The 16,711-nt window shown below is 39.8% G+C and overlaps 1 protein-coding gene across 1 annotated transcript in view; it reads right to left on the bottom strand.

The window, feature by feature from the left end:
* The window catches only part of obscnb (obscurin, cytoskeletal calmodulin and titin-interacting RhoGEF b), a 53,024-nt gene that overhangs the window by 21,144 nt on the left and 15,169 nt on the right, over positions 1-16,711 (bottom strand). Inside the window, exons 25-47 of the mRNA XM_044036145.1 lie at positions 16,062-16,331; positions 15,706-15,972; positions 14,900-15,166; positions 14,465-14,731; positions 14,089-14,358; positions 13,741-14,010; positions 13,352-13,618; positions 12,003-12,269; positions 11,515-11,781; positions 11,077-11,343; positions 10,596-10,862; positions 10,115-10,381; positions 9,678-9,944; positions 9,226-9,492; positions 7,834-7,908; positions 7,371-7,448; positions 6,972-7,049; positions 6,225-6,281; positions 4,934-5,008; positions 2,493-2,759; positions 1,775-2,044; positions 869-1,135; positions 127-405 (exon numbers count right to left, since the gene is read on the bottom strand). Of these exons, the coding sequence (XP_043892080.1) occupies positions 127-405; positions 869-1,135; positions 1,775-2,044; positions 2,493-2,759; positions 4,934-5,008; positions 6,225-6,281; positions 6,972-7,049; positions 7,371-7,448; positions 7,834-7,908; positions 9,226-9,492; positions 9,678-9,944; positions 10,115-10,381; positions 10,596-10,862; positions 11,077-11,343; positions 11,515-11,781; positions 12,003-12,269; positions 13,352-13,618; positions 13,741-14,010; positions 14,089-14,358; positions 14,465-14,731; positions 14,900-15,166; positions 15,706-15,972; positions 16,062-16,331 (5,193 nt within the window). The remainder of the gene's footprint in view (positions 1-126; positions 406-868; positions 1,136-1,774; positions 2,045-2,492; positions 2,760-4,933; positions 5,009-6,224; positions 6,282-6,971; positions 7,050-7,370; positions 7,449-7,833; positions 7,909-9,225; positions 9,493-9,677; positions 9,945-10,114; positions 10,382-10,595; positions 10,863-11,076; positions 11,344-11,514; positions 11,782-12,002; positions 12,270-13,351; positions 13,619-13,740; positions 14,011-14,088; positions 14,359-14,464; positions 14,732-14,899; positions 15,167-15,705; positions 15,973-16,061; positions 16,332-16,711) is intronic.

Here is a 16,711-nt window from a genome sequence, read left to right as displayed (position 1 = left end):
AGTATACATCTGAAAATTAGAGTGTGGAAGATGATGACGATGATGGTGTGAGCTGAAGTTGTTTGGTGGTCGATGCAGATGAAGCTGAGGATTAAAAACTTCAAGTAACAATGTGTTCCCCTTTACCTTTGGGTTTCTCCTCCACCAGCAGGCAGGCCACACTCTTCTCTTCTCCAACTACGAAGGCAACATCCCCTGATTCATCTGTGGTTACCATCTTCAGGACCAGACGGTGCACTCGGCCCTGGCTGCTCATTTGATTCAGGTCATTATTTTGGAGCAGGTTGTCTCCAAGCCACCATTCTCCATTTGTCACGCCTGAATGTGACAGCTCAACCTCAAAGACTGCATCTTGCCCGGTGGTAACAGTGATATCGCAGAGTTCCCGGATGATGCGCACATGCTCTGAGAGGGAATGGGATTGTAGTCAGTGATCAGACCTCAGCAAATTTTGCAGAAGGCATCGCTATGAGAATGTATCCGCCACTGAGCATCTAATCTTAATATTAATTTAACACATAATTCTTAGTTTAATCTCTACAAATGTAGTTTTCTGGCCTATGCCATTCTAATGAAGTCTGATTTCACAAACATTAGGCTATCAACCACGTGATAATTACCTAAAATAAAACTGTCCAAAAATGTAAATGCTGTATAAAAAAGTTAGCTAAAATATCAGATAATTTAAGTTGAAATAATCATCCTAACTGCAACTCTACAACAGAAATATATGAAAAAGAATAAGTTCCTAAGTAGAAGACATGATCCAGTTCATGGGAATGGTATGGATGAACGTAAAAATGATCTTCCGAGAGGATGATGATAAGAGGAGACAAGAGACATAGTTGAGATGAGGATGAGCTGTTACCTTTCACAGTGAGTGTTGCAGTGCTTTTCTTGTCTCCCGTATCGCTGATATACTCCCCCCTGTCCTCCACATTCAGCTTGTGTATAACCAGGGTGTGGGTGGTAGCTCGCTGCTCAATAGTGTACTTCTCCCCACTGGTGAGCACAGACGATCCCTTTCGCCAGATTACCTTGCAATCAGGACTGGATGTCTCGCAGGACAGGCTGGCTTTACCTCCTTCAATGGCCTCTTGATTTTCTAGCTCCTTCTTGAATGACACAGGAGCAGCTGACAGAAAAACCATTAATAATTAATTAGGTTGTGTTAACTAAGATTATTTAGAGGCAAATATTTTCACCTGAAAGTAAAACACATTGTACAAACAAGCAACATTATTTATACTCACAATTTCAATATTTCCATTCAACAGAGCAGCTTATATCAGAACATGAGGAGGACAGTTACAAATCAGTGGCTGACCTTTACTTGACCCACTTAAAAAAAATGAAATGTACTAAGTTGTAAAAGAAATTAATTGTGAAACTAGTGGAGTTTCATCAGTGCAGAATATGAAAGGGACATATACTGATCAGCATGACAATATGTAAAAAATACAAGGTTTTAAAGCGTAAAGGAATTGTGATTAATTCAAATCCAGTGGATAAAAGTATGAACACATAGGTATGATGGGAAGTGCTGAAAAGTACATATGTTGGATAAATAAGAAAGTGTAATGAACAAGTCAGAAAGTGAAAGAAAAGCCTTTTGGAATCACAAGTATCTGAGTTCAGAGATACTTTATGGGAACCTTTAGAAAAGGTTGAGGGGAGGAGTCCAACAAGAACAAAGCGAAAAATGGAGCAGAGTCCAGGTGTCCCTGTCACCGTAGCAGATTCTTGCCTTAAAGGAGCTAAGTGTTTCTCTTACCTCTGACTGTAAGAGAAGCAGTGGAAGTGTGGTTTTCCACTGTGAAAGTGACTGTTCCTGAGTCAGCTGTGGTGACACCTCTGAGTGTGAGGCTGTGTATTTGGCCCTCAGTCTTGATCAGGTTCATCTCATTATTCTGTAGTGGGACCCCCTGAAGCTTCCACTGGGCCGAAGGTGCTTCCTTGTGAGAAACCTGACACTCAAAGTGGACATCTTCACCCTCGAAGACAACACAGCTCTCCAAGAATTTCAGAATGCTAATCTCGGCCTCTGTTTGGCAAATACATTTCAGAAGAATAGTTACATGGTTGATGAATTAAATAAGTGTATAAATGAGCTTGACAAAGAAAGTGATGAAATTGTGCAGATTGTGATTTCTCCCAAGCTGTTATTTTGAGTAGGGTGAGTTACTTTTTGTGAAGAGTAACAAAGAAGATGCACAAGATTGGATTGGTGATAAAGTTCAACATACAAAGTGCTCATGTGAATAAGTGAATTGTTTTTGAAAGAGTGAATGGGAAATCAAGAACACACAGAGGATGAGAAGTAATGCAGTGAAGAAAACTCCAAACAAGATCTCCAGATCAAGGTTGATGCAGTTCAGACACAAGTGTTGTGAGAGGACAATCACCAAGACGGAGTGAAGAACAACACACACGCAAAACAAGACTCCAGAAAGAGTGCATGAAAAGGACAGTCTTAACTAGACAAACCCTACCCCGCACAGTGAGAACAGCTGACGTCCTCTGGCTGCCTGTATCACAGGAGTATTCTCCTGAGTCTGCAGCCTGTAGTTTGTAGATGACAAGCTCGGCTACCGTCCCTTCCTGTTTCAGGTGATACTTGCTACTGGATTCCAGCACACTGTCACCACGTCTCCAGACCACAATAGCCCCTGGTTTTGTGGTCTCACAGCAGAGAGTAGCTATCTCCCCTGCCTGTCTTTCAAGGTTCTGCAGCAGGGTTTTAAAAAGGACAGGCTGGGCTGTAGAGGAGGGAATTTAAAAGAATGGTGATGAGTCAAAAAGTAAATAGCAGAGGTGGAAGTGAGTCATACATATCCAAGACACTTAGTGTCAAGTGTCACTTAGTGTCAAGTGTCACTGCAAATGTTGAGTCAAAGCCCAAATTTAACTTACAAGTCAAGATAGCTTAAGCATAACGAGAATGCCAGAAACAAGAATCCTCTCCAGTGTATCACTTTAATTTAATAATGTGTCAACAACCAATGCTACTTAACACCACTTCATATACGTTATCTGCAGTGTAAATATCATATATTTTGTTTAATATTTACAAAGATAAAAAGGTCAGGTCCTCTCTATTTAAATTTCTACTTAAAGGGTGTCAAGTAATGAAGAAAACTATGGTCCAAAATCCATCACACGAACAACTCAAGTATCTCCACTGCAAACAGAAGTTTAAAAAATGCGTACCCTTCACAAACACTTGTGCAGTGCTTTGATGGTCACCAGTGTCACATGTGTAACTCCCAGAATCCTGTGGGTCTACATCATGGATTATTAGCGTGGCAAGTTGTCCTGTCTGACTAATTTTATACTTGGCACAAGGACAAAGACCAAGTTCTCCTTTCCTCCACTCCAAAAGAACACCAGATTTAGAAAGCTCACAGTGCAGGGTGACACTGTCCCCCTCATTAGCTGTTAGGCTTTCCAATTCTTTTGTAAATGTGACTGGTGCAGCTAAAGGGTGAAAAGAAATGACCAGGTTTTTATCAACAGTGTAAGGTCAAGAGTGATGAAGAACAAATAAAGTGAAATAAACAACAAATCAAAATGAAAGGACCAGATGAGATGACAACATAGTCCTACCAATTACTGCAAGAGAGGATGAGCTTGTTGTGTCCTCTGAACAGCAGGTGTAGTTCCCTGCATCTCCAGGTGTCAAGTTGTGGATCTGTAGCTTGTAACTGAATCCTGTCTGCCTCATCTGGTACTTTTCTCCCAAACTAAGGACTTCACTTCCTTTCTTCCACTCAACAGTGAGTCCAGGTTTAGAAAGCTCACAGTGAAGAGTAACACTACTTCCCTCCTCAGCCTCCAAGTTCTCTAGCTCTCGAATGAATATGGCTGGAAGAACTGGAGATTGAATACATTAGATAAGGTGTGGCTGTGTTTCTGTTGTGACCAACACGATTTCAGATAGGGTAGATGTGTGCTACAGCATAGATGTTGTGTAAAAACATTAACTTACCTTATTAGACATGAGGTTTAAAGTACAAACAAACATAAAATAAATGTATGCCTCCTTTAATATGTACACACAAAGGTATTCTTCTTAGGACACTGCATTCTGTCCATTCATGTGGACAACCAAAACAAAGCTTTATCCCTGACTTGATCATATCCAGTTAATGCCTTGAGCTGCCCTACATGTTTAACTCACATGATTCAAATGGTCTGCTCACCAGCAAGTACTGCAGAAGCCTGATAATGACGGATTATTTGAATCAGGTGTGTTGGAGCAGGGAAACTTCTAAAACATCCAGAGCAGTGGTTCCCTGGGGCAAACCTCACCATAATTCAAATATTAGCCCTAAACGTATTCTGCATAATTCGGACCAGGTTCTGGTCGCCACGAGGACTACTGGTCCAGACAAGGTCAGTGTTTATGCCAAAGAAATCCTTAAAGTTGTAAAGAGGTAACAAATATACGCCTACACACACAGTACAGTCAAACAGTCAAAAAAACCCACTCGGCCACAAAGATATTAATTCAGGCTGTCAAACCCAACTCTTCTTATATTCCTCTCACAACAAGACAGACTAAAAATACAGTACACAAGAAACGTCTACCTTCTCCTTGAACTTTGGTACCCAGCTTTGTTGGCTGTTGAATAATTCAAAGTTCCTTAAACAAACCAAAAACACTGTAAATAACAGATATCAGTTGAAAAATCAATGGCAACTGCCAATGTGCAATTTCCAACTCCTCTGCCAAAGGACAAATTAATCAGACTCTTGACAAAGCCCAGACTCTTTCACATCATAATAGTTTGGGAATTTCATCTGCTATCACACAGCATGTGATTAGGCAAAACCCCAGTACAAAAACAGCACCAACAAAATAAAAACAACTTAATTTGCTCTTATAACAAACATGCTCTCTCAGCTTTTTTTTTATTTAACTGCCACATACCTTCAACCCTCTTTTTGGATTCCTGCTCCTCAGGTGGAAGTTTGAAGGTCACTGCTGAATCTGTTGACATCTCTGCTGTAAATAAAGCAATTTATTTGCATATAATATTGAATTATTTTAATTCACTGCAAATCTTTATCGACACACGGATCAATGCAGCAGATGAAAAGCAATGTGCCACAAATTGCACAACCACAAGGTCCAAGGCAAGAACCACAGAGACTTGGATTTGAAATTGTCTGAACTTGGTAGTGAAAAATACTGACTTTAACGTGAAGATGATACTGATATTCATGCAATATGTAATGACGACAGCAACAAAAAGAGCCATGGCCAAGAGTATTTCACCAACAAGAGGCAACAGAGGCACAGTGACCATCAAAAAATTAAACACCTAGAGTTAGATTAAAAAAAAAAAGTATTTTGGTTGGTTGGATATTTGTTTTTTTGTAGAACAATTCTATTTGATATTTAATTACTTAAAATAATTAGTTTTGATTATCAGTTTTTATTAGTATGTTATTTGGGTATATTTGTTCATTACATTGCTAGTTTGCTTAGAATGTTTGAGTTTTTGTTATTTTATATGATTGGTTTAGCCATAATGTGGGTATCATGTAAGTTACTTACATGGCTGTTAAGGGACAAGAGTGCACCTGGGTGGGCTTATACAGTATGGTTGTTTACCTTGGCAAGAGAGGCAGACATGGATACTTTGTCCACAGAAATGGCAGTCACCTGACTGAACATTAAGTTTCTTTTGCCATGGTGCAATCGTTGTCATTTAATTAACTTAAATAACTTTGATTTGGATTATTTTGTTGTTAGACGAACAGCCACCACATAATCATTACATACTGCTGAAATGGATCTATACTATCGCTATAAACGAAGCCTTTGTAAACATTTATTAACCACAATATATCAATGACACTTCCACCAAATGGCAACAAAACACAGCCAACTGTAGCACAAAGACAAATACAACAGCAGCTTTAGCAAGATACTATAACCAATACAAAAAACAAGTACTATACAATGTTTCCCTATTCATATTGTGACATTATGTAAATCTAACCTTAAAATATCTTTGCTCGATATTATTTCAGTCTATTGCTAACTGCTTGCAAACCGACAGAAATAAGCTAAAGCCAAACAAACAGTATGTCAAGCGTAATACACCCAAGACAACAGAACAAGACCATGAGTATCTGGTAACGAAAAATATAAGCAGCGGTGACAGGAAATGAAGAAGAGGCAGGAAGCAAAGAAGTCCAAACCCTTTGCGTACCTTTAAATGTCCCTGTGGCCCACTGCTTCATAGATACTGCAGCATCAGTCTTCTTAACTGTGATAAGACACAACATTAATCTCACCATCTTGCTCTTGTGAGTCCAATAACCTGAAGACAACTGCCAACAAGCGCTAATAAAGCACACACAGTCAAACACAACCCATTAAACCCACTTCAGTGTCGCCTGTATGCAGCAATGTCACAAAAAACATTTTGTGACATTGCTGCACACATGATGCTGGTGTTCTCCCAGGAAGTGTCACTGGGAGTTAAAGTCATATCTCAAAACAAATGTCAAAATCAATAAAGATACAAGAGAAAACAATTACAGGCTCCTTCACTATTCTTTCACAGATCATTAACGACAAGTGAAACACAAACTAACGGAGTACTGACATTAACATACACCATAAATAGGCCTAAATACACACTTGCAGCAAAGCATTAAAACAACTGAAAACACATTTACACAAAAAGAGACCTGACAGAACAGCAACATATGAGAGCTGATAAAAACATAAAAGCCACATTCTTTATATGTTTCAAACATTCTCGAGGCAAAACAACAAGCTGCACAGACTGTAAATCCAAATTGAACTGCCTGCTGCCTCTCTATTTTCCACTTCTGTGGTTTTAAGTGTTTTTCTACAAGCAAGAAATTATATCCCAAATAAATCCACCACACCACCATTATTAACAGATAGCACCGTGTCCAACAAAAGCCATGCATACATGTTTAATTACCTTCCTGTGAATCTCTGTGACTCTCCTGTAGAAGGAGCTGATGTTGAGGAGTCTGTCCTGTAGTTTGTAGAGTCACCACTATTAAATTGAACACAATATTAGTAAATGTGACAATCTACTCTAACAGTTAATGGGTTCTCAAAGGTTAAAAAAGCAGCTGATAAGAACATGGATATCTTTACCAATAAGACAGTCACCCAGAGACCAAGATCGTTTACGTTTACCAGCAGGAAGATGAAATAGTGCAGTTATGTTATACAAATAGCAGTAGAGTAAACCCATTATACGCCTCAAATCAATCCCTAAAGCAACAAGACACAATTAAAGCCAACAAGCCAATGGCAAATACAAATGGGCTAAACAAAAAAAAAAAGTAAGACTGACAGTTCAGAATATTACCTTCTACTTTTTCATGTATCTCTTGCATGGATGTGTGCTTGTCTTTAACAGCTATGGTTGAAACTTCAATGGTCTTGGCTGAAAGTATGACATTGACATAGAAATGCAACAAGTGACCATCAACATTTAAATGAATAGACGTTCAATCTCTGAAACTGAAACACAAAAAAATGCCACGCATAAATAAATTAGGCACAAAGCCAACAACATTCTCAAACTAACATGCTACCGGCAACGAAAATTTGAAGTCCGTGCTATTATCAGACAGAAGCAACCTTTTGACGCCACTGAAGCAAACAACACAATTCTGATAACATCCTGTAAACAAGACTTGACACCACAGGGAGACTTTTATCTCCTAGTGTACGAGCATCAACATACAGGAAAGCTGCACATGACACCACAAAGGCCATTATCAAGATAGACAGAGCACATACGGCATGTTGCCATCTTCCTTTCATACCTCCCATTGTTTCCTTGGTGTCCTGCCTTGTCGTTTCCAGTTTAGCAGGTGAAAGAGGAGCTGACAGCTTTGCAGCTATGAGAGAACAATGTATTCAGAATGCTGCAACATGCTCAGTCATGTACTGCAGTGTTTCCCCAACTTTATATGTAAAGACCCACTTTTTAAGCATGACAAACAATCTCCGTAACAACAGCAAAAATATCAGGTTTCTGACTATTTTACTGCCATTCTGTAACATCATCATATTATTTTAAATAGGTAAGCCAGACATTTCAAGAGATACACTATATAGACTAAAGTATTCAGACACCTGACCATTCCATGGACAGGTGTATTGACGTGTTCAAAAACATATACAGGACTTTAGTATGGAGTTGGTCCCCTGGTTGCAGCTTCAAAATTCTATGGGAATTTGAGCCCATTCATTCGTTATCTACTTCATCCCATAGGTGCTTGATGGGGATGAGATCAGGGCTCTGTGCGGGCCAGTCTAACCCAAAGCCTGATTGAAAGATCTACATTCAATACTTAACAGTGGCCGAATACTTTTGTCCACATCGTATATATATTTGATAAATAATTCACAACTACATTTATGTGTTATTTTGAAAATCTCGAGTGAAAGGCTGGTAAACATACCTGCAAAGTTATTCTGCAACCTCAAAATAAATCTCCCACAACCATGTAAGGGTCCTGACCCAGTCTCTGGGAATAAGTGATCTATAGTAATTTACAATAATTACTAAAAACTAAATATTGCCTCAGCAATTAGCAGATAACACAAGCTGATAACTACAGTACAAAAGATCATCTTGTCTGATTACAAAGACAAAATGTTTTACAGACCAGCAAACACATATCACTCATCCACACCACTATAAAAAAAAGGAAATTCATAACAAAAGACACACAAAAAAGCTAGCAATGAGCAAGACAAATGACCTACACCTACGTCATGTGGAAAGGACTAACTAGGTATTACCCCGAGTTCTTGACTGCATCCTTTCTGTGGTTGTTTTCTTGAATGTACAATAAAAAACACTGAAGGCAAAGCAATAAAAAACATTCCAAAATTCAAACTGCAGAGAAGTGATATAATGTGTGGGAAGCAGTCTGATGTTATATCAACCTAGGAAGTTGACTTTGGATGAATCAGCAAAACACTAAAAAGAATCTTCAATACAAGTGCCGAAAGATCATATTATCACTATATTTTCCTATAAATTTAACATCATTGCAAGTCAATAAAGATTACATCTAAATATTAGATTTTCTATAGTGACTAAGGTGGAAATGTATGTAACAACACAAAATGGGAAAAGTTTTTAGATAACATTGTAAAGACACATCTTAATGTAATGTAGAGGTTCAAATCACTAATCCTCGTACCCATGATCTTGAGGCTGGCTGTGGTCTTCTGGTCTCCACACACACAGTTGTAGTCTCCAGTGTCTTCTGGCACCACCTTGTTAATGAGGAGTTCACTCACAGAGGCTTTCTGCTTCATCTGGTACTTTTCTCCAGATTTCAGCAACTGTGCTCCCTTCTTCCACTCTACTGGAACACCAGGTTTAGTGAGCTCACAGGACAGAGTGACACTGGTTCCCTCCTCTGCTTCTTGGCTCTCCAACTTCTGTTTGAACGTCACTGGTTGGGCTAAGCATTGTTATTGGTTAGCATCAAGGGCATGCCATAACATACAAAAATACACAAATAAATGGTCAAACACAAAAAAACAATACATATGATATAGACTCCAAAACAAACATGTCTCAATCTGTGTGAATATAAAGTGGTTCTGTAAAAGATTTCAAGAACCAATTCTTTAAAAATTGCCCTACCCTTGATCTTGAGGCTGGCTACAGTCTTTTGATCACCGCACACACAGCTGTAGTCTCCGCTGTCTTCTGGTACCACCTTGTTGATGATGAGTTCATTCACAGATGCTCTCTGCCTCATCTGGCGGTTTTCTCCAGACTTCAGAACCTGTGATCCCTTCTTCCACTCCACTGGGACTCCATCTTTAGTGAGCTCACAGCGCAGAGTGACACTGGTTCCCTCTTCTGCTTCCTGGCTTTCCAACTTCTGTTTGAAGGTCACTGGTTGGGCTGAGTGTTTATTCATTTGTTAGTGGTGAACGTTGTGCTATCACACATTATTTTTGAAAAATGGAAAGTAAAAAAAAACAGAACACAAACACTGATAATGCCATGCTGACTCGACAATTCATGTGTCAGTTTAACTCAGGTATCAGGTTTTGAAAAACAGATCATCCTACCCTTGATCTTGAGGCTGGCTGTGGTCTTCTGGTCTCCACACACACAGCTGTAGTCTCCGCTGTCTTCTGGTACCACCCTGTTGATGATGAGTTCATTCACAGATGCTCTCTGCCTCATCTGGTACTTTTCTCCAGACTTCAGCACCTGTGCTCCCTTCTTCCACTCCACTGGGACTCCATCTTTAGTGAGCTCACAGCGCAGAGTAACACTGGTTCCCTCCTCTGCTTCCTGGCTCTCCAACTTCTGTTTGAAGGTCACTGGTTGGGCTGAGTGTTATTAATTGGTTAGCATTAGCATGTCATGGTATAAATATGTTGATATGGATATAGTACAAACCAAGCACAAGATACAATAGACAGACACTGACAATTTGCAAGCAATGAAGTCACACATACTCCAAAGTGTCTAAATGTGTGCATACAAATCAGTGATCCTGTAAAATTGTGACACAAAAAGGGTATTTGAAAATAATCCTCATACCCTTGACCTTCAAACTGGCTGTGGTCTTCTGGTCTCCATACACACAGCTGTAGTCTCCACTGTCTTCTGGCAACACCTTGTTGATGAGAAGTTCATTCGCAGAGGCCTTCTGCTTCATCTGGTACTTTTCTCCAGACTTCAGGACCTGTGATCCCTTCTTCCACTCCACTGGGACTCCAGCTTTAGAGAGCTCACAGCTCATAGTGATGTTGACTCCCTCCTCTGCTTCCTGGCTCTCCAACTTCCTTTTGAAGATTACTGGTTGGGCTGAGTGTTGTTAATTGGTTAGCATTAGCAGCATGCCACAGTGTAAACATTTTGCTATGGAAATAGTACAAACCAAGCACAAGATACAATAGACAAACCCTGACAATTTGCAAGCCATGAAGTCACACATACTCCAGAGTGTCTATGTGCATAGAAAACAGTGATCTTATAAAATTGTGACACAAAGAGGCTATTTGAAAAATGTTCCTCATACCCTTGACTTTGAGGTTTGCTGTTGTTTTCTGGTCTCCACACACACAGCTGTAGTCTTCACTGTCTTCTGGCAACACCTTGTTGATGATGAGTTCATTCACAGATGCTCTCTGCCTCATCTGGTACTTTTCTCCAGACTTCAGCACCTGTGCTCCCTTCTTCCACTCCACTGGGACTCCATCTTTAGAGAGCTCACAGCTCAGAGTAATGTCAGCTCCCTCCTCTGCTTCCTGGCTCTCCAACTTCTTTTTGAAGATTACTGGTTGGGCTGAGTGTTTATTCATTGGTTAGTGGTCAACATTGTGCTATCACACATTTTTGAAAAATGTTAAGCAAAGAAACGGAACACAAACACTGACGTGATAAATTTCAGAATGTCATGCTGACTACACAAACAATGTGTCAGTTTAAAACATCCAACTCTTTAATATCATCCTACCCTTGATCTTGAGGGTGGCTGTGGTCTTCTGGTCTCCACACACACAGCTGTAGTCTCCGCTGTCTTCTGGCAACACCTTGTTGATGATGAGTTCATTCACAGAGGCTTTCTGCTTCATCTGGTACTTTTCTCCAGACTTCAGAACCTGTGATCCCTTCTTCCACTCCACTGGGACTCCATCTTTAGTGAGCTCACAGCGCAGGGTAACACTGGTTCCCTCTTCTGCTTCCTGGCTCTCCAACTTCTGTTTGAAGGTCACTGGTTGGGCTGAGTGTTGTTAATTGGTTAGCATTAGCAGCATGTCATGGCATAAATATGTTCATATGAAAATGGTACAAACCAAGCACAAGCAAGAAACAATAGACAAACACTGACAATTTGCAAGCCATGATAAAAAACAGACTCAGAAGAGTGTAAATATGTACATAAAAAACAGTGATCTTATAAAATTGTGACACAAAGAGGGTATCTGAAACTCTTCCTCATACCCTTGACCTTGAGGCTTGCTGTGGTCTTCTGGTCTCCACACACACAGCTGTAGTCTCCACTGTCTTCTGGCAACACCTTGTTGATGAGAAGTTCATTCATAGATGCCTTCTGCTTCATCTGATACTTTTCTCCAGACTTCAGGACCTGTGATCCCTTCCTCCACTCCACTGGGACTCCAGCTTTAGAGAGCTCACAGCTCAAAGTAACACTGGCTTCCTCCTCTGCTTCTTGGTTCTTCAGGCTCTGTGTGAAGGTCGGTGGCAATGCTGTACAACCAAGTGTTCATTAAACGTTAATTAGGGACAAATGGAACACTTTTAACAAATAGAACGTAAACATTTGTTTCTAGTATAAAACCTTCCAAAACTTTGCAGTAAAGTAACTTTAACAGTAGTAAATGTTTGCTGGTCCCCACACACACAAGAGTACTCTCCACTATCTTCAACCTTCAAATCCTTAATGTTAAGTTCCAAAGACGTTTTCTTCTGCTTAATCTCAAACTTCTCTCCAGATTTGAGAATCTCTGAGTTTTTCCTCCACTGAGTGTTGGCTGCAGGCTTTCATAACTCGCAATGAAGCGTGACTGTCTCCCCTTCTTCTGTGTCTTGATTCTTGAGTTTTTCTTTAAAACTGGCAGGCAGGGCTAAAATAAAATCAACATTGAGTTGATTATGTAAAAAGGGTGTTGTATGTGGTTGGACTGTGATGGTAGATGGAAAGTGATTTGTGGCAAAGCTGATGAATGATGACATAGCTCCTGTTGCAGATAGTTGGCCTTCAGAACCCAAACATTACGTGAGGTTGACTTATGTTGTTTTTTGATGAAAAAACTTGGGATAAAATCCTTGTTCAAATTGCACAGAACATTACAAACATATATTAATTTATGCCAGACGCAGTGTTTGCATAATCAGACAATACATTTGGGAACATGTCGGTTGGAAATATTTGTAAATGCTAATGGATGCCATTTATAATTTGAGGATGTGCATAGTCTCTCAGTCATAATAATCCCAAGACAAGGAGGACAGAAATAGTGCCAACACACAACCAAAGATCCTTTGGTAATATGCTCACAAAGCAAGACAAAGAGAACCATATTCAATGGGGAAACACAATAAATGCAGTAACAATTTGTCAATAGCATTTTAACAAATATGCACTCTATGTAGATTTGTACAGTGGACTTCATACAGCTCCATAAAATCCCACATGCTAAACGTATGAACATTAATTGTATTATATTAAATTGAATGAAAAAAGGCACCTGGTTAGTTATATAACTTAACATTAACTATTTTCTTCCACACTAAGTCCTGATTACGTTTTCAGAGTTATTAGTCCTTACCTTTGACTGTCACCTTTGCCATGCTCTTTGCAGTGACGACATCACAAGTGTAGATATCAGTGTCTTCCTCCTCCAAGTGTCTGATGGTGAGCGTTAAGGACCCGTCTTTCTGGGACATCTCATATCGCCCTCCTGACTTGAGCTCTGTGTGACCTTTAAGCCATATCACTGTGGATGGGATTTGAGCCGTCTCGCACTGCAAAGTCACGCAACTTTTCTCATCCGCCTGGCTGTCTTTTAATGGTTTAATGAATTTATGGATGGGATCTGAAAAAAGAGGTTGTAATTTTTCAAATATAGCAACAATCTTGATCACTGTTGTTATAGTTTAGTCTCTTGCACATAGACTCAAAGATGAAAACTGTACTAATAGCGAATAAGAGTCTTACCTTTGACTTCCAGTTGGGCTTTGGTTGTTGCACCTCCAACGACTTCACAGATGTACTCTCCAGAGTCTTGAGCAGAGACATCATGAATGGTGAGCTTCATGACCTTATCTTCTTGGCTGATGGCATACTTCTGGCTCTTTTTGATGGCTTTGTCTTCCTTTGCCCACCTTACAGTGTAGCTAGCCTGTGTTACCTCACAGGTAAATACAGCATCTTCTCCTTGAACAGCACTAACATTTTGTAGTCCTTTGGACACAGATGAAGCTCTGCCTGCAATGAGGGAATACGGCATGTTAATTTCAAAATAAAAACCTTTTAAAACCTCTTAAAAATTGATATACAGCTTACCTTCCACTGTTAATGTGGTTTTGGAGCTCAAGTCTTTAATGTTGAAGACCACCTCACCGGCATCAGATGGGGTGACATCCTTAATTGTTAGCATGTACTTGCGGCCTTTGCTGGTGACTTTGTAACGGCCTCCATTTGAAATGGATTGGCCATTAAGAGTCCAGGAGCACTCGTCAGTGTTCTCACGAGACAGGATGCACTCAAAGCTGCATGTCTCTCCCTCATTCACCTCAGCTGGCTTCAGCCACTTGGTGATTCCAATACCTATCTCTACATTTGAGACAGAGAACATCAAGTGGTGAAGATGCCAAATAAAACCATATTATGTATTCAAGCTAAAGCTGTAGAACTGTTCATCTCAAACAATGGCACCAACCTCTTACAGTGACCTTTGCTTTAGAAACTTCAGTCCCCAGATCACACATGTATTCCCCAGCGTCGTCTTTGGTGACATCCTTGATGATCAGTCCCAAAGACTTTCCTGTGTGAAGGAGCTCATACTTTGGCCCCGCCTTCAAGACTTTACCCTCTTTTCTCCATGTGGGAGAAACTCTGGGCTTGGACGCCTCACACGCCAGAGTTATCATACCTTTTTCCTCACCTATGACATCGTCTAGAGACTTGAGGAAGACAGCACGCTTCTCTATGGGGGAATTGAGAGCATGGATTATGATTGTACCATGTTTACAACTTTTAAGTCCCAGGAATCAGATCATTTTGGCTTCTGGCAATGAATTGATTTTAACATAGTAATTCTATCACAGGGATAAACAAAAACATTTTTGTAAACACAGTTAGTAAAAGTTCTTACCTTTAACCTTGAGTGTAACAGACTCTTTAACCTTGCGTACTTTAAAAGTGATAGTGCCCCCATCCTGTGGTGCCAAGTTCTTCAGCATGAGCTTATGAACCTTCCCCTCATGAGTGATGGTGTTGACTTCATTGGTGAAGAGCACCTTATCCTTCAGGAACCACTGTGCCTCCTCATCTGCATAGTTAATCTCACACACAAACACTGCATCGTTGTCTTCATCAACCTCTGTGTCTGCCAAGTGCTTGGTGATTTTAATTTCACGCACTACAAGGAAGAAATATAGATTCAATTGAAGGATCGCTTCGTTTCAAAAACCAAAACAAATTATTTATAGTGTTTTAATGACAAAATATGCAGCTGTGGTACTTTGTGTTACAATCTGTCTTGCTTCTTAAATTATTTCTTACTTTTTCATTACCATGCAATTTTAATGTCTTATATTTTGTTTTATTTTAATAGTTTTCTTCCACTTGTAAAACTTTTTGTATTTTCATGTAATTTTGTTTTTCACATACATTTAGTTTTTATCTAATTTCCATTTCTTATATTTTAAGTTGTTAAGTGCCTGAAACCTCTGCAATAATGTCCCAGTTTTGGGATAAATAGAATAAACCTACTCACCTACATCAATCAATGCTTCTGTGCTTCCTCTTATATTGGGATATATTGGGTTGTTTCTGGTCACCTGTATTTAGTTTATTTAAGTATTTCCACTACGTCACAATGCCTTTGTGTTTTTGTGGGCTACCTTGTCAGAGTCCCTGATGAGCTGTAAAGCCTGTATACAAAGATGTACACTATACCTTCAACAGTAAGTTTGCCTTTGGTCTCTGCAGGTCCGGACAGACAGCGGTACTCTCCACTGTCTTCCTCTGTTAGGTTTTGAATGGTGAGTTGAGCCCTTGTACCGTCTTGCTTCATGTTATACTTGTCTGATGCTGCCAGAGGAACCTGGCCTTTAAACCATGTAACCTCTTTTGGAGATGCAGAAAACTTGCAGCTGAACAGGGCTGCACTTTTCTCCTTTGCTTTCACGTCCTTGATGGGCTCTGCAATCTCAAGTGGGCGCTCTGATTGTGAGATAAAGTATGTGATTAAGAATTTTGAATGTCAGATTGAATGAATGATTAAAACCATGTAGTGTATTGATCGCATGTACCTTTTACTGTGAGTTGGGCAAGAGATTTGCTCTTCCCAGCTGTAAATTGTACAGGTCCCGTCATTGATGCTTTGGTCTTTTTGAAAGTGAGACGGTGCATCATGCCCTCTCTCTCCATTTCTGCATCAGCACTCTCCTGCACAGCAACTCCATTCAGAGTCCATGTAGGAGGTTTTACCAGTTCCACGCTGATCTCAGCTTCAAAAACAGCTGCAAAGGGTTCTGTCACTTCTACTGAACTAAGCTCCCGCACAATGCTGATGGACTGCTCTGGAGGGGTCAAAGGGAAAAAATGTTTTAGTTAAAATCCAATTAAATGTTTTCATACAAAGTGTTAATACACTGTTTAATACTGTCATCTATCAATAATATAAATTCTTATGTTCATTTCTATAGTAGATCAGATTATTATAAAATATTATGGACAGACAAAATTTCTGTGATTTATGTTTCCACTCGTTTCTGTACATGCAATACCAACTACATGTCTGTCCATCCTGGGAGAGGGCTCCCTCCTCTGTGGCTTTTCCTGAGGTTACTCCCTATTTTTTCCCCGTAGAAGAGTTTTAGTGGAGGTTAGTGGGGTCACTTGCTGTAAAGCCATTTAAGGCAAACTGTGTTTGTGATGTTGGTCTATATAAATAAAATTG

The sequence above is a fragment of the Solea senegalensis genome, linkage group LG1, assembly GCF_019176455.1.
Source record: "Solea senegalensis isolate Sse05_10M linkage group LG1, IFAPA_SoseM_1, whole genome shotgun sequence".
Classification (NCBI taxonomy): Eukaryota; Metazoa; Chordata; class Actinopteri; order Pleuronectiformes; family Soleidae; genus Solea; species Solea senegalensis.
The sequence above is the reverse complement of the archived record's forward strand: the minus strand, read 5'-3'. Positions and strand labels throughout refer to the sequence as shown.